Source organism: Myotis daubentonii, chromosome 18 (genome assembly GCF_963259705.1).
Source record: "Myotis daubentonii chromosome 18, mMyoDau2.1, whole genome shotgun sequence".
NCBI classification, from domain to species: Eukaryota; Metazoa; Chordata; class Mammalia; order Chiroptera; family Vespertilionidae; genus Myotis; species Myotis daubentonii.
Genome location: NC_081857.1, coordinates 33,918,059 through 33,941,701, shown reverse-complemented (window position 1 = coordinate 33,941,701; position 23,643 = coordinate 33,918,059). Strand labels below are relative to the sequence as shown.

General features: G+C 51.8%; 1 protein-coding gene across 29 annotated transcripts in view; it reads right to left on the bottom strand.

The window, feature by feature from the left end:
- Window positions 1–8,921: 8,921 nt before the first annotated feature.
- LOC132220444 (myomegalin-like) overlaps window positions 8,922–23,643 on the bottom strand; it is a 154,572-nt gene continuing 139,850 nt past the window's right edge. For 8 of the 29 annotated variants that reach the window (XM_059673531.1, XM_059673524.1, XM_059673532.1 and 5 more), the window contains 12 exons: window positions 22,771–22,902; window positions 21,996–22,115; window positions 20,352–20,541; window positions 19,769–19,893; window positions 16,718–16,954; window positions 15,163–15,273; window positions 14,437–14,654; window positions 13,529–13,672; window positions 11,728–11,866; window positions 11,405–11,451; window positions 10,537–10,588; window positions 8,922–9,889 (listed from right to left, as the gene is read on the bottom strand). In XM_059673531.1, the coding sequence (XP_059529514.1) occupies window positions 9,627–9,889; window positions 10,537–10,588; window positions 11,405–11,451; window positions 11,728–11,866; window positions 13,529–13,672; window positions 14,437–14,654; window positions 15,163–15,273; window positions 16,718–16,954; window positions 19,769–19,893; window positions 20,352–20,541; window positions 21,996–22,115; window positions 22,771–22,902 (1,778 nt within the window). In that variant the 3' untranslated portion in view covers window positions 8,922–9,626. Of the gene's footprint in view, window positions 9,946–10,536; window positions 10,598–10,997; window positions 11,195–11,404; window positions 11,452–11,723; window positions 11,867–13,528; window positions 13,673–14,436; window positions 14,655–15,162; window positions 15,274–16,717; window positions 16,955–19,768; window positions 19,894–20,351; window positions 20,542–21,995; window positions 22,116–22,770; window positions 22,903–23,643 lie in introns of those variants that run through there. The other 21 variants (XM_059673546.1, XM_059673548.1, XM_059673547.1 and 18 more) reach the window with 9 other exon arrangements.

The window sequence follows — 23,643 nt, the reverse complement described above, 5'->3', positions numbered from 1 at the left end:
TCACAGTGGCCCCGTGACCCGCTACAAAAGTCAGCCCGCTCAAGAGCTTTGCAAAATTCACATCTTGGGGGGCAAGGCTCCTTTGTCTCATTTGCCTTTGCTTTGTATCTGTGTATCCCCCTTCCCCATGGTGATGGGGGAGCTCATGGAACCCCCACCTTCACTCCTATCGACCTGGGTTCCGGTCTGAGTAGAAACTTTTTTTTTTACACGAAGGCACAGTAGAAAGCCCCAGGCTTTATACAAGGAGGGCACCAGCAGGGAGAGGTGTAAATGCAAAACTGCCAAGTAGCACAAGCAGTGAATGTTTCCTGGTGGTTCTACAAATGCCAAACTAGCACTTTTATATTTGTAAAGTGCTTTATGCTTTTTAGTGATTATTGACAGCTGTGGTCTGACCTATAGTGCTCTCCACCTCAGCTGCTAGGGCAGTGGTTCTCAACCTTGGCTGCACATTAGAATCACCTGGGAATCTTTTTAAAATCCTGATTTCTGGGCCTCATCCTCTGGAAATTCTGTTTCTTTGTTATGGGGTGGGGCCACAACATTAGTAACAAACAGAATTTCTGGAGTATGAGGCCCAGAAATGAGGATTTTAAAAAGATTCCCAGGTGATTCTAATGTGCAGCCAAGGTTGAGAACCACTGTGCTAGGAAGACAGACTGCTGTGATTTACATAATGAAAGGAGGACACTGAACATGCGTATGCGTGACGGGACACTGAAGGCTAGTCTGGAAGGGCCACAGATGTCCGTGCTGACAAAGCTGGTCTTTGTCGCATCTGTAGGGTGTCCTCTGCACGTTACATGTCCTGGGGGCTGTGGTTAGATGACTCGGGTGTAGATTTCAGTTCCCTGGGCTGAGCCCCTCCCCTGGATTAGCCTCTAGAAGTCAGAGTGGTGGGAAGCAGCCTTGTTTTCTCACTAGTGATGGGTACCCTGTACTTTTCATGGAAACATCTTCACATGAAGGAGATAAAGCAACCACAAGGTTGTTTTTACAATTCAGCAAATTTTCTGGACATGCCAGTCATTTATACTTGATCAGTTGTATTCTAGCAAAGAACACACAACCCAAAATCTGAGACTCCATGAAAGGATTTCTGAAAGGGATGTTCATCACATGACAGGTCTACCTCAAGAAACAAGAAAAGTCTCAAATAAACAATCTAACCCTACAACTAAAAGAACCAGCAAGAGAACAAGCCACGAGTAAGAAGGAGGAAGGAAATTAGAGCAGAAATAAATGACACATTATTTGCAGATGACATGATATTGTACATAGAAAACCCTAAAGACTCCATCAAAAAACTACTAGACTTAACAAATGAATTTAGCAATGTAGCAGGATACAAAATTAACACCCAGAAATCTGGCTTTTTTATACACCAATAATGAACTTACAGAAAGAGAAGTTAAAAAAGCAATCCCATTTACCATTGCAACAAACAAAATTAAGATGCCTAGGAATAAAATAAGGAGGTAAAAGACCTGTACTCAGAAAACTACAGGACACTGAAAAAAGAGAGGCGGACATAAACAAATGGAAGAATATACTGTGTTCATGGGTTGGAAGAATCAACATCATTAAAATGTCCATACTACCCAAAGCAATCTATAGATTCAATGCAATCGCCATTAAAATACCAACAGAATATTTCACAGACCTAGAACAAACTCCAAAAATTCACATGGAATAAAAAAAGACCCCGAATAGCTGCAGCAATCCTGAGAAAGAACAACAAAGTTGGAGAGATCTCAATACCAGATATCAAGCTATATATACTACAAAACCACGGTTCTCAAAACTGCCTGGTACTGGCACAAGAACAGACATATAGACCAATGGAACAGAACAGAGAACCCAGAAATTGACCCAAGCCAGTATGCTCAATTAATATTTGACAGTCTCTAGACCAGGGGTGGGCAAACGTTTTGACTCGAGGGCCACAATGGGTTCTTAAACTGGACTGGAGGGCCGGAACAAAAGCATGGATGGAGTGTTTGTGTGAACTAATATAAATTCAAAGTAAACATCATTACATAAAAGGGTACGGTCTTTTTTTTTCAGTAGTTTTATTCATTTCAAACGGGCAGGATCCGGCCCGCGGGCCGTAGTTTGCCCACGGCTGCTCTAGGCAGTCTCTTCAATAAATGGTGTTGGGAAAATTGGACAGATACATGCAAAAAAAAAAAAAATGAAACTAGATCACCAACTTACACCATACACAAAAATAAATTCAAAATGTATAAAAAACGTAAGACGGGAAACCATAAAAATATTAGAGGAATCCACAGGCAGCAAAGTATCAGACATTTGTCATAGCAATATATTTACCAATACAGCTCCTAGAGCAATAGAAACTAAGGAGAAAATAAACAACTGAGTTTACATTAAAATAAAAAGCTTCTGCACAGCAGAAGAAATCATCAACAAAACAAGAAAGCCCACTTCATGGGAGAACATATTTGCCAATGTTATCTCCGCTAAGGGTTTAATCTCCAAAATTTACAGGGAACACATACAACTTAACAAAAGGAAGATAAACAATCTAATAAAAAAAAAATGGGCAAAGGACCTAAATAGACACTTTCTGAAAGAGGACATACAGAAGGCTGAGAGACATATGAAAACATGCTCAAAGTCACTAATCATCTGAGACATGCAAATCAAAATGACAATGAGGTACCATCACACCTGTCAGAATGGCTATCATCAACAAATCAACAAACAACAAGTGCTGGCGAGGATGTGGAGAAAAGGGAACTCTGTGGTGAACAGTATGGAGTTTCCTCAAAAAACTAAAAGTGAAACTCCCATTTGACCCAGTGATCCCACTTCTAGGAATATATTCCAAGAAACCAGAAACACCAATCAGAAAGGATATATGCATCCCTATGTTCATAGCAGCACAATTCACCATAGCTAAGATTTGGGAACAGCCTAAGTGCCCATCAGCAGACGAATGGATTAAAAATCTGTGGTACATCTATATAATGGAATACTATGCTGCTGTAAAAAAGAAGGAATTCTTACCATTTGCAACAGCATGGATGAGTCGAGAGCATTATGCTAAGCAAATAAGCCAATAGGAGAAAGATAAATACCACATGATCTCACTCATTTGTGATATATAGCGAACAACATAAACTGATGAACAAAAATAGATCCAGAGACAGAGAAGCATTGATCTGTCAAACCTCAGAGGGAAGGCAGGGAGGGGGGTAAGAGATCAACCAAAGGACTTGTATGCATGCACATGAGCATTACCAATGGACACGGTCACTAGGGGGTGAGGGCATTTGCTGGGGGGGGTGGGAGTGGCCGGAGAGAGGTCAATGGAGGAAAAAAATAATAGTGTAATAGCTATGTATGGGCCGGGGGGGGGGGGGATACTTGAAATATTAGGGGGCCACTCGGTAAAGTATATAATTGTCTAACCACTATGTTGTGTACCTGAAACTAATACAGAATAATATTGAATGTGAACTATAATGTGGGGGAAAAAGATGGAAAATTGTATATGTTTTTCATCATCATAAAAAAAAGAAATGACATAGAGACTTAAAAAAAAAAAAATACCAGCCCTAGCCGGTTTTGCTCAGTGGATAGAGCGTTGGCCTGCGGACTCAAGGGTCCCAGGTTTGATTCCGGTCAAGGGCATGTACCTTGGTTGCCGGCACATCCCCAGTAGGGGGTGTGCAGGAGGCAGCTGATCGATGTTTCTCTTGCATCGATGTTTCTAACTCTCTATCCCTCTCTCTTCCTCTGTGTAAAAAAAACACACACACAAAAACGCAAAGATCAAAGAAACCAAGAGCTGGTTCTTTTGAAAAAATAAACAAGATTGATGAACCTTTAGCCCAGGGGTCCTCAAACTTTTTAAACAGGGGGCCAGTTCACTGTCCCTCAGACCCTTGGAGGACCGGACTATAGTTTAAAAAAAAAAAACTATGAACAAATTCCTATGCACACTGCACATATCTTATTTTGAAGTAAAAAAACAAAACGGGAACAAATACAATATTTGTATTTGCATGTGGCCCGCGGGCCGTAGTTTGAGGACCCCTGCTTTAGCCAGACTCATCAAGAAACAATGAGTGAGGACCCAAATAAATAAAACAGAAACAAAAGTGGTGAAGTAACCACTGACACCACAGAAATACAAAGAATTGTAAGTAAATACTATGAACAACTATATGCCAACAAATTGGACAACTTGGCCAAAAGACCAATTCCTAGAAACATAAAATCTTTCAAAACTCAATCAGAAAGAATCAAAAAAACCTGAGAGGCCAGCAACAACCAATGACATTGAAGCAGTGATCAAAAAACACCCAGCAAACAAAGTCCTGGACCAGACAGCTTCATAGGTGAGTTTTACCAAACATTCAAAGAAGAACTAACACCTCCTCTTCAAACTATTCCAAAACTCCAAGAGGAGGGAAGACTTCCAAGCTCTTTTAACAAGGCCAGCATTCTCCTAATTCCAAAACCAGATAAAGACAACACAAAGGAACTCATAGGTCAATATCCCTGATGAACATGGGTGCTAAAATCCTCAACGAAATACTAGCAAATCGCACCCAGCAACACATCAAAAAGATCATACACCATGACCAAGTGAGATTTATTCCAGGGATGCAAGGCTAGTACAATATTCGCAAATCAACAAATGTGATAATTCGCATAAACAAAGGATAAAAATCACATGATCATATCAATAGATGCAGAAGAAACATCCGACAAAATCCAGCACCCACTATGGGACTAGAGGGGTCATAACTCAACATAATAAAGGCCATAGGGGGCGGGCTAGAGAAGGTCAATGGGGATGAGGGGGCCATATGTAATACTTTCAACAATAAAAATTTGAAATACAAAAATAAGGCCATACATGACAAACCCACAGCCAACCTCCTACTCAGCAAAAACTAAGAGCATTTCCCCAAAGTTCATTTTATGGGGTTCCTGGGTGCAAGGCTGGAGGACCCGGGACAGGTCTGGGAGCAGCGGACCAGAACCAAGCAGCCACTTGTGACCAAGAGTTGAGCACATGTAGGCTACAAAACAAAGCCTTCCTACCTCCCTTCTCCCCAACCCCAAGTTAATGCACCCTCTGGACCTGGCTTCTGGTGGAGTCTCCTGCTCCCTCCTGTCCCACTCGCCACTTCCCACCTTACAAGTGCATCACTGTCCCGGGCCAGCTAGGAGGCGGATCCGATGAGGGTCTGTGTGGCCTTTGTTTCTCGCCTGCGGTTCCAGGCACTTACAGCTGTGTTATTTGTTATCCAAGGAGGGACTAGCCCTCTGTCTCTGACCTAAGTGAACCCTAGTTGAACCTGCCCGGCTGTGTTCACCTGCAGGCTGCATGGGGGCGGGGGGGGGGGGTGTTGGCTGGTGCCACCCCTTAAAGTGCCCATTACAGAAGCAGCCAAACGGGTTTGCCCTGGCAGGAGTTAGTCAATCCCAATCCCCACGGGCCCCATTTCGGAACAGTGAAGGTAACCTTTTTAAAAATGGAAGGCTTTGGCCTGGCTGCTGTGGCTCAGTGGTTGAGCGCTGACCTATGAACCAGGAGGCCATCCCAAGTAGGGGGCTTGATCCCCAGTGAGGGACGTGCGGAGGCAGCCGATCAATGGTTCTCTCCCTCTTCCTTCCTGTCTGAAATCAATAAAAACATGTTTTTTACTAAATAAATGAAATGTAAGGCTTTGGTGTAGACCTATTCTAGCATTTCAAACTCAAAGGCTAACACGGACCAAATAAACGAGGCATGCGGCCCACCAGCCGCGAGTCTGACATGCTCGGTGTAGATGCCTGCGCCACATTTCAATGGCAACGTGTTTATTTTGGGAGCTGCACCTGATGTGCGCTTCATTCAAGCCTGGAATTATATTGCGGTGTCTCCTTGTTGCTTGGGGAACAGCGGAATTCACCCCGAAACAAGGAAATGCTAAGAGCCGTTCTCCCAAACAGAGCAGAAGGGCCCCTGGCACAGACGGCACCCCACACGGGACTCAAAACCAAGACAGAGACGTGGTCCTTTTCAGTCTCTTTTTTTTCATTCCAGTGTCGGTGGGCTCACCACTAACCTTCGCTGGCTAAGCCCTCAGGTGGTCAAGAAGTCATGGCAAACCTGCACCTAATTATGCAGCCTTTCCCACATTTTCCCAATGAATCTTGATTGAGGCCGGGGGGAGACTGTAGGTTTCTAAATGGCGGCGTACGTGACCCCATGAAGGTGGCACAAATAAACGAGCATGCAACTGGCATAAATTCAGACCCAGAACTTGGACCTCCCCTCCCCCACCCCCTGTATAGCATTTAGGACCCAAACGAGGGAGCACTTACCTCTTTCCCATCACTTCCCAGACGTGAGGGCGGGTCTGCTCCAGGCGCCCCTCCGGCCACACAGCTCGGATGCCTCCTGCCTGGTGGCTCTGATGTCCCCAGGGAACTCACCCACCCACACAGTCAAACTGTCTCCCATCACCCGCCCGCCCTGTGGGGCGCGGAAAGGAGAGAGGGTGGGCACAAAGCACCTCCTTCTAAGGGCGCTGCCTCGCTGGGGCTGAGAAACATGGCGGTGCCTTGTTCTGTGGGAGGCAGCCCAGGCCCAACCACAGCTCTGGAGGGTGAGGGCCCTGAGTTAAGGAAGCCTGGAGCCGGGTCCTGGGGGAGTTGGCGCAGCCATCCCTCGTTTAACAGCATTTCTGTGCCTCTCTATGCAGGAGCCTGTGTACTTCCAATAGTTGGATTTCCCAAACGATTGACAAGTTTTGTAGCTCATCCCCGTACTATTGTATCACCCCCGCGTCCTCTGGGCCTTTGGGGACGCCCACCTTCCCAGCCTCCCCTCCATCGGAACCAGGTGTTTCCTCCCCACTCACCAACTAGGGAACAACAGCCTGCAGGTGGGGGAGCTCGCCTCCTCGCCCCCTCGCCCCCTCGCCCCCTCGCCTCCTCGCCCCCTCGCCCCCTCGCCCCCACCAATGTATCCAAACCCTCTCTCCTTCCCCCTGCAGGAGCCCCCGCGCCTCGGGAGCAGTTGCCATCGCTGTATCACCTGTACTCACCCTCGGACCGGCCACCACCAAGACATTGAGCGCCTTGTTCCGTCTCTCCCTCACCCCTGCTCTGTGCCTTCAGCTTCCACGTGGAAACCCCCGAGCAGGGACCGCTCAAACCCTGCCCCTCCTCACTCGGAACTCTTTCCTCACCACACACTAAGGCCCACTCTCACCATCACGCCTTGGACCTTGCCATAGGACAAGCAGCACACTACCCCCAAGATGTGACGCTTGACACCTCACTCTCCCATTCGTTCTTTTCATCTTCCCAGAACGCTTACTCTAGGACAGTGATGGCGAACCTTTTGAGCTCGCGTGTCAGCATTTTAAAAACCCTAACTTAACTCTGGAGCCGTGTCACAGATAGAAATTTTTTGATATTTGCAACCACAGCAAAAGATATTTTTGATATTTATTTGATATATTTAAATGCCATTTAACAAAGAAAAATCAACCAAAAATTGAGTTCGCGTGTCACCTCTGACACGTGTGTCATAGGTTCGCCATCACTGCTGTAGGATGCCTACTCCTGACTTTCCAACACGTCAACCACAAATCCACCGACTTCATGTTTTCATTATCCACCATCCCCTTCTGCCCTTACTTTTGTCCTTTTGTGATTGGCTTCCTTCACATGTCTTAAGCATGTCTTCAAGGTTCCTCCATGTAGTAGCATGTATCAGAAATGTATTCCTTTTTTAAAAGGCTGAATGAGCCCGGCCGGTGTGGCCCAGTGGTTGAACGTCGACCCATGAACCAGAAGTCACGGTTCGATTCCTGGTCAGGGCACATGCCCAGGTTGCAGGGGGCATGCAGGAGGCAGCCAATAGATGCTTCTCTCTTATCAATGTTTCTATCTATCCCTCTCCCTCTCCCTCAAATCAACAAAAATATATTTTAAAAATGAATAAATAAATGGCTGAATGATATTTCATTGTCTACATGTATCACATTTTGTTTATCCATTCATCCATCTGTAGACACTCGGTTGCTTCCACATTTTAGCCATTGAGAGCAATTATGCTATGGACGTGCGTGTGCAAATATATCTTCTTTCAGCAGATCTGCAGGATGATGTAGTTGTTCTATTATCAATTTTCTGAAGAAACTCCATGCTGTTTTCCACGGCTGCACCACTTTGCATTCCCATTAGCAGTGCACACGGGTACAATTTCTCCATACTATCGCCAACACAAGTAGTTTGATTATTGTGGGGGCGGGGGGGGGGCGGAGATAGGCATCTGAAGGGTGTGATCTTTCTTATTTCCTTCCTTCCGCTAGTTTTGGGTTTCCTTTGTTCTTATGAATATAATTCATTTTTAAATCCTGCTTCCTGTCATCCCTAACTTCATTCCCCTCCTCCAAACACCACAGCACATGTGTCCTACCTTGTATTATGGTGAGTTGTGCAGGTTTTTCTTGCCCTCCCCGTCTGCAAGCTCAACAAGGCCAGAATTTACGTCTGATTCGCTTTTGTAGCCTTGTTGATCAATACGTTGATCATAAGATCAAGTAGCCATTCACTGCCCAGTGTACGTGAGGTATTGTGCCAAGTGCTTTCCGTACAGCCTCATTCACTCATTCCACAACCTCCCCATTTTACAGATGAGAAAACTTAGGCCCAACGAGAAAATAACCTGCCGAACTACAAGGCTCTTAAGTAACAGAAACAGGATGCAAGCCCAGGTCTGTGTGGCCATAAAGACCATACTTCCCTATATCCCTCTTGCTCCATTCATGTATTCAATCAATATCTATTAATAATCTATCACATGTGTCAGGAACTGTTTGTACTTCCTGCTCTTACACATGCAGCCTAGAGACGGAGGCAGACACTGGAGACAAAGCGGGCGAAGAAAACCTTTTATTTCTTTATGCACGTTTTGCTCTAATAGCCCCCCGAAAAAAAGGTTTCATTTCCTCCCACAGATCCTGTCCACCAGTCATGTCAGCCTTCAATCGATCGCTATAGCAACATATATAAATACATATCATACAGCTATACACACATACACACGTTCTGAAGCACCGCGGAGACAGGATGGGCAGGCTTTAGCACAACCGTCTCTCAGGTGCCACCTACGAAGGTCACTGGTTTGCTATACGCAGACTCTCAATGGCTTGGCCTGGCCATGTGTCCCCAGTCCCCGGAGGGAAATACGGTGATAGCGGGACAGCATATCCGGCGTGAGGCCGGCACACTTTGGAGATCACGGGAGAATAAAGGAGGGTGCTGGCTAAGCGTGAGGTGGTATCCGGGAGTCGCCCCTTCCACCGTGAGGATTGAAAGGATGCACCGCTGCTGTGCGGGCGGCCTGGGACCAGCTGAGCTGGCAGGCGGCTCTGAGTGCGGCTGAGCCCACTGCCCAGCAGGGCACCGCTGCTCCGCCTGTGCTTCTGGGTCTGCCGAGCAGCTCCAGTGTCGGGACCACATGCCCATCGTGGGAAGCAGGGTCCTGGTGCCCCTGAGTTGACTGAGGTTAGCTGCTGGGGCAGATGTGCGGCTGCGGGCCCCGTGCCCCCGGGGCTTTCACAAGCAGCGCCCCAGGTCCTCTACAAGCTACGCGGGTTTTGCTTAGTGATCAGCATGTTTTGCTTCGTGCTGGGCAGGGGGCTGGGCTGGTGTCTGTAAGTGCAGGGGAGGCCCCCGCCTTCCGCCCGCCCCACTGGCCACATCTGACTCCTTCTTGACCCCCGCAGGAGAGGAGGAGCAGGGCTGGGATTCCTCAGCAGAGAGGCAGCTGCACGAAAGGGGGGCAGGCCCATCCTTCCTGCTGCTTTAAGGACCTCTGGTGGCTTCGCTTCTTGCATGGCTCCTGGAAGGCAAGGGTCACAAGGCTGGAGCGCGCGGCAGAGCCCTTAGGGATTTCACCTGCAGACAAAACCACAACCGCGTGAGGACTGTTGTCCGGCCCTCCGGGGGCACTGAGGCTGCAGGGAGCTGAGTGGTGGCAGCAGCCAGCACAGCGAGGGCCTGTTAAGAGGAGGAGCCGAGGGGCTGCCCTGTGGCCTGGGAGCAAGGGGTGCCACCAGGTTAGTGGGAAGGTCCTGCCTCCTCGCGCGGGATATCCCAGCTCCAAGCCACCCTGCACCCAGTGGCCGGATCCGACCACCCCCCTGAGGGGCCAGCTCACTCTCCAATTCACTTTGCAGCAACATGATGGCTCTGCGCTCTCCCAGGGAGAGAATGCTCAGTATGACACATGCACACACAGACACGGCGGCGCTGTAGGAAGGAGAGGACACTGCGAGAGCCCCTCCTACTTGAGGAGAAAAAGGGGCCACATCAGAGATCATTTAGGTCTGGTGCCACCTCTTACAGCTGGAGGGCAGCCAAAGCCACACGACCGGTTAGTGACAAGCCTGGGGTTAGAACCCGGCCCAGGCCCCTTGCCACGGCCTCGCAGGGGTAGAGAGGAACTTCCAAGCTGGGGAGCCAGCGGGAGCTGAGCCGGTGGGTTACCTTTCCTGGGGCAGGAATAAGGCTTTACAGAGGCAATCCTGGAAGTGTTCTTCTAAAAAGGCTCAGGAAGGAAAGGAATCATCAAGAGAAAAACAAGAGGGAATTAGAAAAAGAAAAAAAAAAGAGGGGCGGGGGCAGCGTTTAACCCATGTTCTCACTGGGGAAGCCCACCTTCTCCCCGGCTGCCATTCGGAAATGTGCTCGGCTGCCATGCGAAGCAGGTAAAGCCCAGGTCAGAAGACTCGGTCTCTGACTGTGAAGCCATTTCTAACATCTCAAGTTTTTCTGAAAGCATTGCTAGGAAGTGTTAGTGCTTTCAGCAGCTGTAGAGAATGTCTGCCGTGTGCGGCACATCTTTCCCTCTACGGTTAACCTTTATTTATCAAGTTCTCTTAGGTCAGTAAGACCCAACGGCTCTTTTGTGTGATGTTGCTTAAAAGAAAAGGATACAGAAAAAATCAAATTGCTGTTTTCGGCCCAATCGTGTACAGTGAATTCAACATATTAGGGGGCACTTGCTTTTATATTTTCATAAAGTAGCACAGAAAAGCCCAGCGCACTCCACCGGCCTCAGGAGCCCTTTCCTGGGGCTGAGGCAGAGCCGACTCCCACGTGGCCTCTGACTCCAGAATCAACTGAGCTGCATTTCTCGGGGGCCCTGACGTGGCAGAAAAGGAGGGGGAAGTGGAGTAAAGAGAGAAGATGGAGCCCCCAGTGGAGGGCGGAGGGGGGACTAGAGGATGCCTGCTGACCTCCTGCTGGCCGCCTGCGCTCCTCCGCGGACCAGGAGCCCGGTGGCCGGAGCAGGCGGGGGGTCACCCGCAGACTCTGGCAGCAGGTGCGGGTGGGTGTGTGGTGGTTTCCTTACCTCCAGATTAGTCCTTGCTTTCTTCAAGACATCGTGCGTCCTGGTCACTGAAACACAGAAGAGCCCAACAAGGCGGAGATTACCAGCAAGCGGGGCCCACACTGGCCCTGGGTGTGTTCCCCAGTGTGTCTTCCAGGCCACCTCAGCCTGGGCCTCCTGCTGCCCCCAGGCCCCACATCGCGCTGCATTCATGCTGACTCCTGGCACAGTAGGCGGGGCCATCACATCAGTCTCCCCTCCCCTGCCCATCCGCAGCTCAGTGCGAAGTCCCCCGCCCCCCCCCCCCGCCCCCCGCCCATTCCCCTCCTGGCTCAGGCACCCACGCTGGCTGCAGATGAACTGCTCCAGGCTCTCCTTCTGCCGGCTGGCGGTCCTCAGGCGCTCGGCTGTGCTCTGGAGGAGGCTCTCCTGCCTGGAGAGCTTGGTTCTCAGCTCCAGAAGCTCCTGTGTCGCGGACTCTCCCTGGGGAAGAGGAACAGCTGGCTGTCAATGGTCAGAGGCCTACACACCCATCTCGTGGCTCTTACAATCCAAAGCAGGATTCCTTGATCTTCCCAATGATTTCTGGAGTGGATTCCATGGAAGTCTCAAAACCCTGCAGTGCTGACAGCTCAGGATGAGCCAGCAGGTGGGACACTGAGCACCTGGGGCCCTGAGCCAGCAGGTGGGACACTGAGCACCTGGGGCCCTGAACCAGCAGGTGGGACACTGAGCACCTGGGGCCCTGAGCCAGCAGGTGAGACACTGAGCACCTGGGGCCCTGAGCCAGCAGGTGGGACACTGAGCACCTGGGGCCCTGAGCCAGCAGGTGGGACACTGAGCACCTGGGGCCCTGAGCCAGCAGGTGGGACACTGAGCACCTGGGGCCCTGAGCCAGCAGGTGGGGCACTGAGCACCTGGGGCCCTGAGCCAGTAGGTGGGGCACTGAGCACCTAGGGCCCTGAGCCAGTAGGTGGGGCACTGAGCACCTGGGAGTCCCAGCAGGTGGGGCACTGAGCACCTGGGGTCCTGAGCCAGTAGGTGGGGCACTGAGCACCTGGGGCCCTGAGCCAGTAGGTGGGGCACTGAGCACCTGGGGCCCTGAGCCAGCAGGTGGGGCACTGAGCACCTGGGGCCCTGAGCCAGCAGGTGGGACACTGAGCACCTGGGAGTCCCAGCAGGTGGGACACTGAGCACCTGGGGCCCTGAGCCAGCAGGTGGGGCACTGAGCACCTGGGAGTCCCAGCAGGTGGGACACTGAGCACCTGGGAGTCCCAGCAGGTGGGACACTGAGCACCTGGGAGTCCCAGCAGGTGGGACACTGAGCACCTGGGGGCCGAGCAGCCTGCAGGCCTACACTCCTGCTGCTGAGAGGACCTGACTCCAGGACAGCCCGAAAACTCCCGGCTGTGACCAAGAGCTCAACCTTAGTGCTGACGTCCTACATCACTGGCACCACACGGAAGCCTGGTAATTAGGAACATTGTGCCTAGGGAGGCAGGGCTGGCCAGAGACTGTCTGCACTTTTTAAATATTTGTGCCAACCGCAAGATGGCAAAACCCTCCCCCTTGGAATTAGCATAGGTGGGTCCCCCAGGTGTCAGGCAGCTAGAATCTGGAGCTAGAAGCCCTGGAGGGGATTCTGACTTGCCTGTCCAGGTGCCGCCTACCAGGGAGCAGGTCTGAGGTCTGAGAGCATGGGGTGGCTGATGCTCCCGGCCCGGCCCAGAGATGCAGACTGAGTGCTCTATGGGTTCCAGCAGGCGGCCCTCTCACAGGACATCCTGGGACCCTGCTTGACTCTGTGGGTGGTGGGTGGGCGGGGGCATTGATGCTTGAACTTGTCCCTGAACTTCTCAGCCCCACTTCAGGAAGTTAAAGAAACAGAGCATTTACACTACCAGGCTTCTCCTGTCTCTCCCTTCTCTGCATCCTTTCTTTCCCCTTTGATTTCTATCCTGGGGGTTGGGCGGGAGGAGAAGGGATGTGGTCAGAATGGCACTGACAGCAGCCCCCACAGACAGAGGTCTCCCCCAGGTCCCGTCTAACTGACTCGCCCCTGGGCTCCTGATCTTCAGGATCTGCGGGGCTTGGGACGCAGCGTGGTAACTGGGGGCAGAACCAGAAAGGGTGCTGGTCTCTTACCGCTTTGCCAGGCAGCGCAGGGCTGTGGGAGTTGGGCAAGGCCGCCCGCCAGAACATGGTCAGGAGGGAGGCCGACTCGTCCAACACGTGGCCCAGGGCACTGGCGCTGCTGCGAAGTTCACTGACGCCTTCGCTGCCCAGCACCTGGGAGAGAGGGAGGAGCGCGGGCATCACTGGGGCTGAGAGATCACTTCCCCTAAGCACGCTGTCAGGATCTTAAGCTTTAAGCTTCCTTTGTGAGTGAGGCAGACACGGACCTGCCTGCATGAGGAAGCCTAGCCTGGAAGCCCAGCGCCCCGGCCTCAGCGGTGACCTCCCACCTGCAAGGACTCAGCAGATCCCAGCTCCCCCCACATTCTCTTTACTTCTAGTCCTGCTCCAAGCTCTGGAGTCTAAAGTCCTAAGGGGAGCAAACTATACCATGAGAGCATACTGATAAATTAGAATTAAAGTTACTTGAGGAAGAGCAGGTGCAAGAAAGACACTCTGACGCTCCTTTGTCCCCCTGAAAAGAGGAAATAAATCTCCCGTGTTGATGGGAGGAGAGGGTGGAGGTGGAAGAGGGCACAGAGGGGTAAGTGGTGAGGGGAAAAAGAAGCAATGAATGAATGCATGAGTAAGCGGGAGAAGGAGCTAAAATCAGAAGAAAGGGCCCTGGCCAGTGTGGCTCACTTGGTTGGGTGTCGTCCCTGGTGCTGGTTCCCTTCCAGGTCGGGGCACCTGCAGGGGTTGCAGGCTCCGTCCCCAGTGGGGGGCATGCCGGAGGCAGCCGATTGATGTTTCACTCTCACACCGATGTTTCACTCTCTCTCTCCCCCCCTTCCTCTCTCTCTAAAAATCAATTTAAAATAAAAATCAGAAATAAAAGGGTCCAGGACAGGGGCACCCAGGCACTGAGATGTGACTACCTTGGAGCCCCGAGCCTCGAGGCCAGGGCAGCCGTAGGCGGATCTCACGGCTGACGCAATCTTGCTGGCCAGCAGCCTGCCCTCCCCGATCTGCTGGCTCAGGGCGCTGTAGTCGTCGATGTGGCCGACCACATGGCGGCCGTGCTTATTGGCGAAGCAGCCGTCAGCAGCATCGCCCTCCAGCTTGGGAGGGCTCTTCACTCCATCAAAACCCAGATCTGGAAAATAAAGGCACAGCAAACCCCACTGCTCACGTCAACCCGAAACACACATCGAATGCTGCAAGGGCCAGGGCAGTCGTGGAAAAGCACGGGCGTGAAGTCCAGATGGTCTGGGTTCTATGCTTTATCATCTTTCTTACATCATCTCACAATGATAGAATTGTGGGAGGCAAATCTTGTGTTTATTGCACAAGAAATATTTGGGACAAATGTTTTTAATTAAAACATTAAAACGTCTGGGATGAGAAGACAGAGCAGGAGAGGAGGCTGGATTCAGAGAGCACTTTCAGGGAGCGACTATGTGCGATGAAGCAACAGCGGAGCAAAAGGAGACCCACAGGAGAAAATGCAATGACAGGAAAGGCGGCCAATGAGTGGCCAACGGCCTTGGGGCATGCAGAGAACACGCCCTAAACTCAGACAGTGTGTGTGCAGGAACCCGAGGGTTACCTGCAGTAACAACTTTCCATCACCAGCCCCTGTGCCCTCTGGTTGCCATAGTTACCATTTGTCCTACTGAGGAGGGCGGTGTCCGGACCGGGAGCCGTGAAAGAGCCCGGGAAGACCAGGGCTGGGTTCATGCCGACGTCCCGAACGGGAGGGGAGGCAACTGCATCTGGGGGTGAAGACAAGGCCAGTTCTCAGGGGCCCTGGGACATGCTGCTCCCACGCACAGGCACACCTCCTCCCTCGGCCCCTTGCACACCCACGGGCCGCAGCACAGGCAAGAGCACACCAACCACGAGGTGCGGAACAAGGTGTTCCTGAAGTCGAAGGGCGGAGGAAGCAAAGTCTAATTTAAAAGGTTATCAGGTACACATTTTTCTAACCCCCGTTTTGAATACGATTTTGCATGTAGTGTCTAAAACTGTGCTTTGTAACAAAGTATAAATATGCATAAATATAGGTAACATATGTTAAAAATACTGAATCAAAGAATAAAGGGACGTATGGGCGACTAAACCCAGAATTCTTTTTTAATATATTTTCATTGATTTCAGAAAAGAAGAAAGAGGGAGAGAGAGATAGGAACATCAATGATGAGAGAGAATCATTGATCAGCTGCCTCCTGCACGCTCCCTACCGGGGATGTACACCGCAACCTGGATATGTGCCCTTGACCAGAATCAAACCCAAGACCCTTCAGTCCACAGGCCGATGCTCTATCCACTGAGCCAAACCAGCCAGGGCTAAACCCAGCATTCTAGGCACCCTTTCGATGAGGAGTTAGTGCTGGGAAAATGCAGCAGCGTGGGCAGAACAGGAGACAGGAGCCTTGGGGGCCAGGGGGGCCGGTGGGAGACCAGGCAGCAAGCCTTCAGTGGGGGAAGTGGCACGCATCCTGAAGACAGAGACCATCCTGCTCAGCCAGCGGGGCTTGGAGCTTGCTCCCTGTCAGGCCTCTGTGGTGGGAAGGGACGAGGGGCAGTGACAGGTCCCCCGGTGCCAGGGGAAGGGAAGCCAGGCTAGAGAGCCTGGAAGGCAGCAGCACCGAGAGGAACGCAGCCTGGAAATCGGAACCTCTGGTTCGGTCCTGGGTGGGATCTGAGCCCCATAAGCCTTAGCAGGTCAGTTAACGTGCCAATGTTTTCTCCCGCAAAAACAGAGCGTAAAACCTGCCCTGCCGGATGAAATTATTTGAAAACTTGTGGTAAGTTTTAGAACACTCTACAAATACAGGAGTCGTTAAGGCACATAGCTGTCAATCGTTGAGCAATTCTTACTGTGCCAAGTGCTTGTAAATTATTTCATTTAACACTCCAAATAACCACAGGAACTCGATATTGTTACCCGCATCCTAAAAAATGAGGAAAGGCAGGCTTCAATACCCAAGGAGCTCAAACACCTGGCCCCAGGGGAACATGGGGAGGTGGCACCTCAGGGTCGGAGGCAGGGCTGAGCCTGAAGCCCGCCCCGCTCAGGCGCTGACTACACTGGAGCATCTCTGATGTCACCCGACCTTCACTAAGGAGCCTGGAGGAGGCAAGCTGTCCCTTCCACCGCAGGCGCCTGGCGGCCAGGCAGCTGGCTGTGGGCTCCCCATGCCCTTCCCTTCCTACCTGGGAGGGGCGGCTGCTTGTCTCCAGGGCCCGTGCTGGCGGGCGAGCTGTGGCTGCCGGCGGGGCCAGGGCTGGCTCTGCTGGCACCGCGGTCCAGCTGCTGCTCCAGCTGCAGCCGCAGGCTGTTGTTCACCTGAATGCTCAGCTCCAGCTGCCCTCTCAGGGCCCGGATCTCTGCCACCAGGTGGCTCAGGTCGCTGCTCAAAGGGACCTGGTGACAGGCATCCCAGGTGTGAGCTGAAAGCAGAGAGGGAGGGGTTGGTAGCTCTGATCCAAGTATTTCTCAGCATCTGTCAGACACTCCGTGACATTCCTTTCTCCAGGACTCACTGCCATCGCAGAGTCCAGGCAACAAACACATCTGTGACGGGAATGCCACTTGTCCTGTGTGGAGCCTGGCACACGCCCAAGTCTGGACTTTTCTGAAATTACCCCCATGCATCTAGAGGGCATTTGATTGGCAGCTGAAGTCAAGCCTATCATTTCAACTCCATATTGACTTGAGTCCTGCTGGCTAGTGAGCAGGGTCCTCCAAGACAGGAAGTTAGCACAGAACGAAAGAGGGGCAGGGGCTGGGGGAGGGGAGATTGATGGCCCCCACACTCAGGAATCAAGGAGAGAAGGAGGAAGGCGCCAGACCTTCGGCAGCCTGTAACCATGGGAACCAGGCACCACAGACTAGGGATCAGACCTGATTGAACTTTACCTTCTCCATGTTTTTTACCTCTACTCACTACACAGTCTGTGTGTAGCTACTGGGAATGAAGAGATGTGAGAAGTCATCTATAAGCCCACAACTGCTTAGCTGAAAACTTGGAGGCCAAGTGTATTTGCAAAGGCAAAATCTGTTTTGGTTGCTAGCAAGGCAATGGGATGCATGTGCCGTGTGTGCCACACACAATCCGCGCACCCAGCTGCCTCTGGGCCATAGACCTTATCGGACCCATCAATATTTCTGCAGTGACTTATGTGAATATTCTCACTAAGTGGGATAAGTGGAGACTGTGAACGCGCTTTGTCAGTTCAGTTAGGTTTTGTCACCAAATGAGCACATGAGAAAGGTGTCAATTCAGAGCTCTTGCTGGATTATAGCATTAAGGACAAAGGGTTCTGGGGCTTTAGTGGAAGTAGCTTTGAAATGAATCCTAAAAGACCCACAAAAACGGATAAAGGCACAAAAGGGGAGGTGATTCGGGACACTAACCCCTCCTTCTCTTTCTTTCCCTCCACCCAAATTCTCACAACATTTTGCTTATTAAAACATGCTTTTCATTTATCCATTCCCCTTTCTCTTCCTGATAGCACCTTGGATTAGTCTCTCATCACTTAGCACCCAGGACATCACTACACCCTTTCAGGAGGTTTCCTGAGGTCTTCCAGCTCCCGCCAGGCCCACCAGTCTCACCCTCCTAAGATTTTGTTTCCGCCACGGACCTATTTTGCTCGGAACGATCGAACTCATTTTCCATCGCCTGCTTCACAGAATGTAAAGTTTCAGCCTCCCAGTAGGTCTTCTGTCTGCTGACAACTCTCCTTCGGCTGACCTGACTTCTCCCCCCCCCCCCGGCCCCCCCTACCTCCCACCCCCCGCCCTGTACAAAGCTCTCCTCCAGGCAGGGAGGCCTCCCGGCCCAGCACACCCAGACTTCGTACATCAGCTCTTCTCTCCGCCTCCTGGGCCCTCTGTACTTCTCAAGTCCCAGTTCAGTAAAATTAGGAAACTCGATCAAGTTTTATGAAAATTCAGATTTGGCTGAAGAGTGAAAATTCTTAATGTAATAAACCATATTGTTTATGGAATTTTAGAACATATCATCAAAAATACCTCAGCGCTGGAACACTCGGGGAGTCAACTCCTGTCCAAAGCAGGAGCTGCTTCTACGTCATCCTTGACAGAGCATCCCTCTCTACGAAACGGGGCTTGGGAGGGGAGCTTACTCCTCCACAGTCCGGCCTCCCCACCACCGGAAGGCTCCAGGGACAAGGAAAGCGTGAACTGCAGATGCAAATCCCATCGCCCCTCACCCCGGCCCTCTGTTCAGCCCTCTGAAGAACACAAGCACACCTGACAGTTCTTCAGATGTTCGAAGCCAGTTCCCATCTTCTCAGGGTCTTTCCAAGACTAACAACTGTTAGTCTCTTCAACCAGTTTGAGATTCTAGTCCCTCAGCCTCATGGCCCATGTCTTCATGATGTTCCTTAGTTTCTCAGTGTCCCTTTTACAAGACGGTACCCGCAACCTGACAATATTTCAGACATGGTCTCACCATAGGGACACCACGCTCGCACCACGGAGGTCTCGGGGTGAGGTGGCTCCTCTCTCAGCCTGGGCCTACAGCATCCTTGTGGAAATGTGTTTCCACCTCACGCCCTCAACTGCGAGCCCATGGACAGCTACAGACCCAGGCTTCCACATCCTGTATATCTACCACTATTATTTATTTATTTATTTTTATTAAATTTATTGGGTGCCACAGATGTTTTTAATCAAGCTCAGGACCTTTAAAAATTATTATTTTAGCAGGTGACAAATAATAAGAGTCTTCTTTAAGAGTTCAAAATTTAAAATCCAGCCTTGAAATGTAGGTCGCATTAGTGGTATTTCCATAAAAACAATTCCTGTATCTTTTTCTTTTCTCACTGGGAAGGGGTCAGAGTGGGAACAGGCAGCCTGCTGCACGGGCTGCACGGTGGTCGGGATGTATTGTTCACACTAGTCCAGACCTTTTCAATTGATGACACCATCTGGACAGTTCTGTGCACTTAAACAATATCGGTGTATATCTGGACCTTGAGGAACTGGCTTCTGGCCTAGATGGTGGCCTCTTTTTAAGGATGTCTAGGCTTGACCTCAGGGTTGTCACCAACCTCCGGGCTTTGCATACGAGAGCTCCCCTGTTAGGACTGGGAGCCCCGGGCCTGGCTGGCAGTTTTTCTGAGACAGGCTGTAGCTTTCCAGCACCTGTACACTCCAAGGTGAAGAAGACCCCACTGGGATCCTAAGCAGGGGCAGGAAGCTCACGGCCAGGGGGTGGGAGGGAGAACTCATACCTTTCGGCCCCTTCTTGGAACTGCTGTGAAGCGCCTCGTAGATCTGCAGCTCCGACTGGAGGGTCTGGAAGAGCTGCTGCTTCTCCGCGCACTGTTGCTGCAGGAGGGCCAGCTTGTGCTGCAGCCTGAGGGGAGGAGGAGGGAGAGGGCGCTGAGCCGACAGGGCACTGGGCCACACCAGGGCCAGACGCTGCGAGCCAACCTTCACACAAGAGAGGCTTAGCCCAAGCTGTCAACACGGGGTCACAAAGCCCCTGGCTTTGATTTTACAGGCGGGGGATAGAGGCTGGAGAGGGGAAGTGACTCTGCTTGGAGTGGTGTTAGAGCTACAGTGGCTGGGACACACCAGCACAGCGTCCTGCTGCCCCGATGCTCTTCTCACGCTGCCAGGCAGTTAGCGTTTAGGCTGGTGCCAGGGTTCCACCTTCCCAGAGAAGTCCCTCCTTCTGTGCACGTCACCCATAAATCAGCAATTGCAAAAGGGAAACAGGTCCCCAAAAGGGGCCATTAACTGTCTTGCCAAGATCCCTTCTTCTACACCTGAAATTGGGGCCTCCTTCCTTAGCAGGGGGCTCCCCCTGACCTGGAGTCCTTCTCCTGGAGGGAGAGTCGCTCCTCCTGGAAATGCAAGATCTCCTGCTGCTTCTCCTTCAAGTCTTCCAGAAGCTGCTGCCGGTCCACCTTCTGGTGCTCCAGCTCCACTTCCAGCTCTTGCAGCCGGGACCGCGAGGCCAGCAGCGCCTCCCTCAGGCACTCTGCCTCCTGGGAGTGTTCTGGTGAGCAGAACACAGGAGCATTTAGACTGGGGGCAGAGGTCAGCAGGAAGGTGAGCCCAAGCACATCATCTGGCAGACAGAGCTAAGGCAAAAGGAAGGCCAGCACATGCTGCAGCTGGCCCGGGGCGGGGAGGGGGGGGTGCGGGGGGGGGGGGACGGGCACGGGGGGCGGGGTGGACGGACAATGGGGCCTCGTCCTTGCAATGCCCTTAGTCCTCTGCTTGAATAAGGCCTAGTTGCTGTTAGAGAAAACACTCTGGTCTCTAACGCTCACTATTTTCTAAGCGCTCACAACCTTCTGCACAATAGTCCATTCTTGAATTTTGCCAGAGATCAACAAGATTTCCTGTCTACAGTTTTTAGTACAGATTACTGTCATCATTTTGAAAACAGGGACATCTGCTCTGGGCTTGTGGCATCTCTCTGATTCATTTCTTAAAGATCCTGGACAAGGACTCTGAGAATAAGACTGCAGGTGCCGTCAGTCCTCCAGGTAGAATTCACCTGGGCCTGGCAAACTGTGCTCATTTAACTCTTCTATGTACTCCCCCGAGAGGTCTGTTGTAGTCTTTCCAGGCACCCAATGGTGCTTTAGTAACTGTGCCTTCTCTCTTATGTGTTATCCTTTATCTTCCCCAAGCACTGACCTTTCCTCTCCTATCTCCTTGCTCTGCGGTGGCTAACTTGGAAAAATCTGTTGATATCTTTTTCCTTTTCCATAAGCATTCATTCATTCTGAGCTTATTAATCCTTTTGGACACTATTCTTAGTCTTCTATGACAATTTAATAAATATTAGTAAATAAAAATAATTTGTTATTGACAATTTTAGTGATCTGAGCAAGTCAATTAACACTAAGGCCAGCTGCACCTCAGGCCACATCAGAAATGATGTCCATCTGTGGATGCCACCTATGGATGCCCCCTATGTAGATTGGGAAAGCTCTGGAAACATTTTACAGGCACCTCCAGACACAGTCATGAGGACTCCTGACCAGAAAGGAGCCTGATTGAGGAGTGAGGGGATGTGGTGAGGGGATGGGGACGGCAGCCCAGTACTGGGAGGGACACACAGAGCTGCAGTGAAGTCAGGAGAAACATGAGATTGTTTATAGGCTCTTAGGTTCCTTCCTTTTCTGGTTCGAAACCAGCTGTGCATTGGGGAGGTGGGACAGGTACCTAAGTGGTATCCACTTTGATAGCCAGGGACTGGGTATCAGCAGGGGGGTTTGCACGGCAGGCTGGTTCCCTAGGGCTATGTGTCCCTTCGGCCCCGAGGCTGAGGGCCCATAGGTGGCAGCTCTCAGGAGCAGCCCTTTCCAGCCTGAGAATGGCGATGGGAACCTGGGTAGCTGTTATTTCCACCTCCTCTCTCTGCTTCTCTGGTTGGCGACGGGTGTGGCCAGGGAAGACAGGTACCCGAGGTGACCAGTTTGTGGCTCTGACACCCACCTCGCGACAGGTGACTCAGCTGAGCCTGGAGGCTGCGGTTCTCCTCCCGAAGGGCCCTGTTCTCGCTGTGCAGCTGAGCCGTGGGCTCCAGACCCTGACTGTAGCCGTTAGACGTGGATCCTGCCCCGGAAGAGAAAGCAGACAAGTTACGCATGTGGGTGGCAACTGCTTTCAAAGCTGCCCCTTCTGTATCTCCAAAGACACTGTCCCACCCAGCAGAAAACGCTGAGGACTCAGGCCTGGGGGCCTAGGCCTGGTTTCCTGTCCTCCTCTCGGGGTTCTCGGCTGCACTGTCACCTGCCCTGGCTGCCATCGCCAGGGCAGCTCGTTTCCCTACATAGCTGCGCTGTGGGCAGGACAAGGCGTGTGGGAGGGCCGGCCTCCCAGGGATGGCAGCCAGGGGGCGAGTGTGGGGAAAGGCCACCCGGGGAAGTGGCTGGGCGAGGGCCCGGAGACCTGGCCCCACCACCTGCCAACCACAGGACAGGGCGCAGAGGACTCAGCAGGCAGTGCGAGAGCACATTAGGAGGATGGCAAGTCCGGGGCTCTGGGACAGACCTGGTTGGTTCTGCTGTGAGAAGGTCACTCTCTGAGCTCCCTCCATCTACCTGCACAGTAAGGACAGTGGTACTTGCCCAGACCCCTGCCTGGCTGTTTGCAGGCAGCACCTGTGTAAGCCGACCACTGTGCTCTGAATGCTGAGAAGCTCTGCCCAAGGGCCCTCCCTCCAGAAGCTCCCAGTTAGGACCAGAAACAGGAAGCCTGGCTGTCCTACCGCTCCCGCGGGCAGTGGAGCTGAGCCGGTGTTCCAGCTGCTCCCGCAGGCGGTCGTTAATGCAGATGGACTCCTCCAGGCGCTGGCGCAGGTTCCTGATCTCACCAAGGTGCTCCTCTAGCAGGTCAGCCCCTGCAGCCGCCACCAGGGCAGGAGAGAGGTGGGAGAATCCTGGTCACAGGCAGGGCCCACGTGGGCACAGGGCTCAGCCATTGGCTTCTCAGCAAGATCCCTAAACGTTACCCTCCTTCTGCCAACTGCACCCTCTCACATGGGCACCCAGGCAACAGGGGGCTTTCCAACACAGGGCAGCCCGGGGCCAAGCAAGCCCCACGCAGGGCTAAGTGCAAGTGTGCAGTGACCAGTTTAACTAGTGAGGGTGAGGGGGTTCCGCCTGGTTTAGAAAAGTAACTGGGAGAGCTCGTCAGCTTGAGATCTCACTGGCTTGAGTTCTCGTGTGGTTTCCTGAACGTGGGTCTCGCCCAGTGTGTGGAGCTGTGGGAAGGTTCCTTCTCCATGATCTGGTGACCCCTGAATTCAAGTCATCGCCTGGATCGGAACCAACCTACGTGCTGAAACTCCTAGGATGATTCATTCACAGAGTTCGCTAGAATTTCTCAATATTTCTGCCTGACTTTATTTTAGTCTTCAGTCTTTTGAGTTCTGGGAATTAAGCTGCCCCTTTTATTTCAGTTCGGTTTGATTCAGGGGGGATGTTATTAAAAACCTGTTCATGCGTGCAAAAAAATAAATAAAAAACTGAGGCTGGGACAGGCCTGCTGGCACCTGGAAAGGTGTGGCCACTCCTGAGTGTGACTGTGGGTGTGACAGGGAAGGCCTCACGCTACCCTAACCCTCTCCTCTTACTGATGC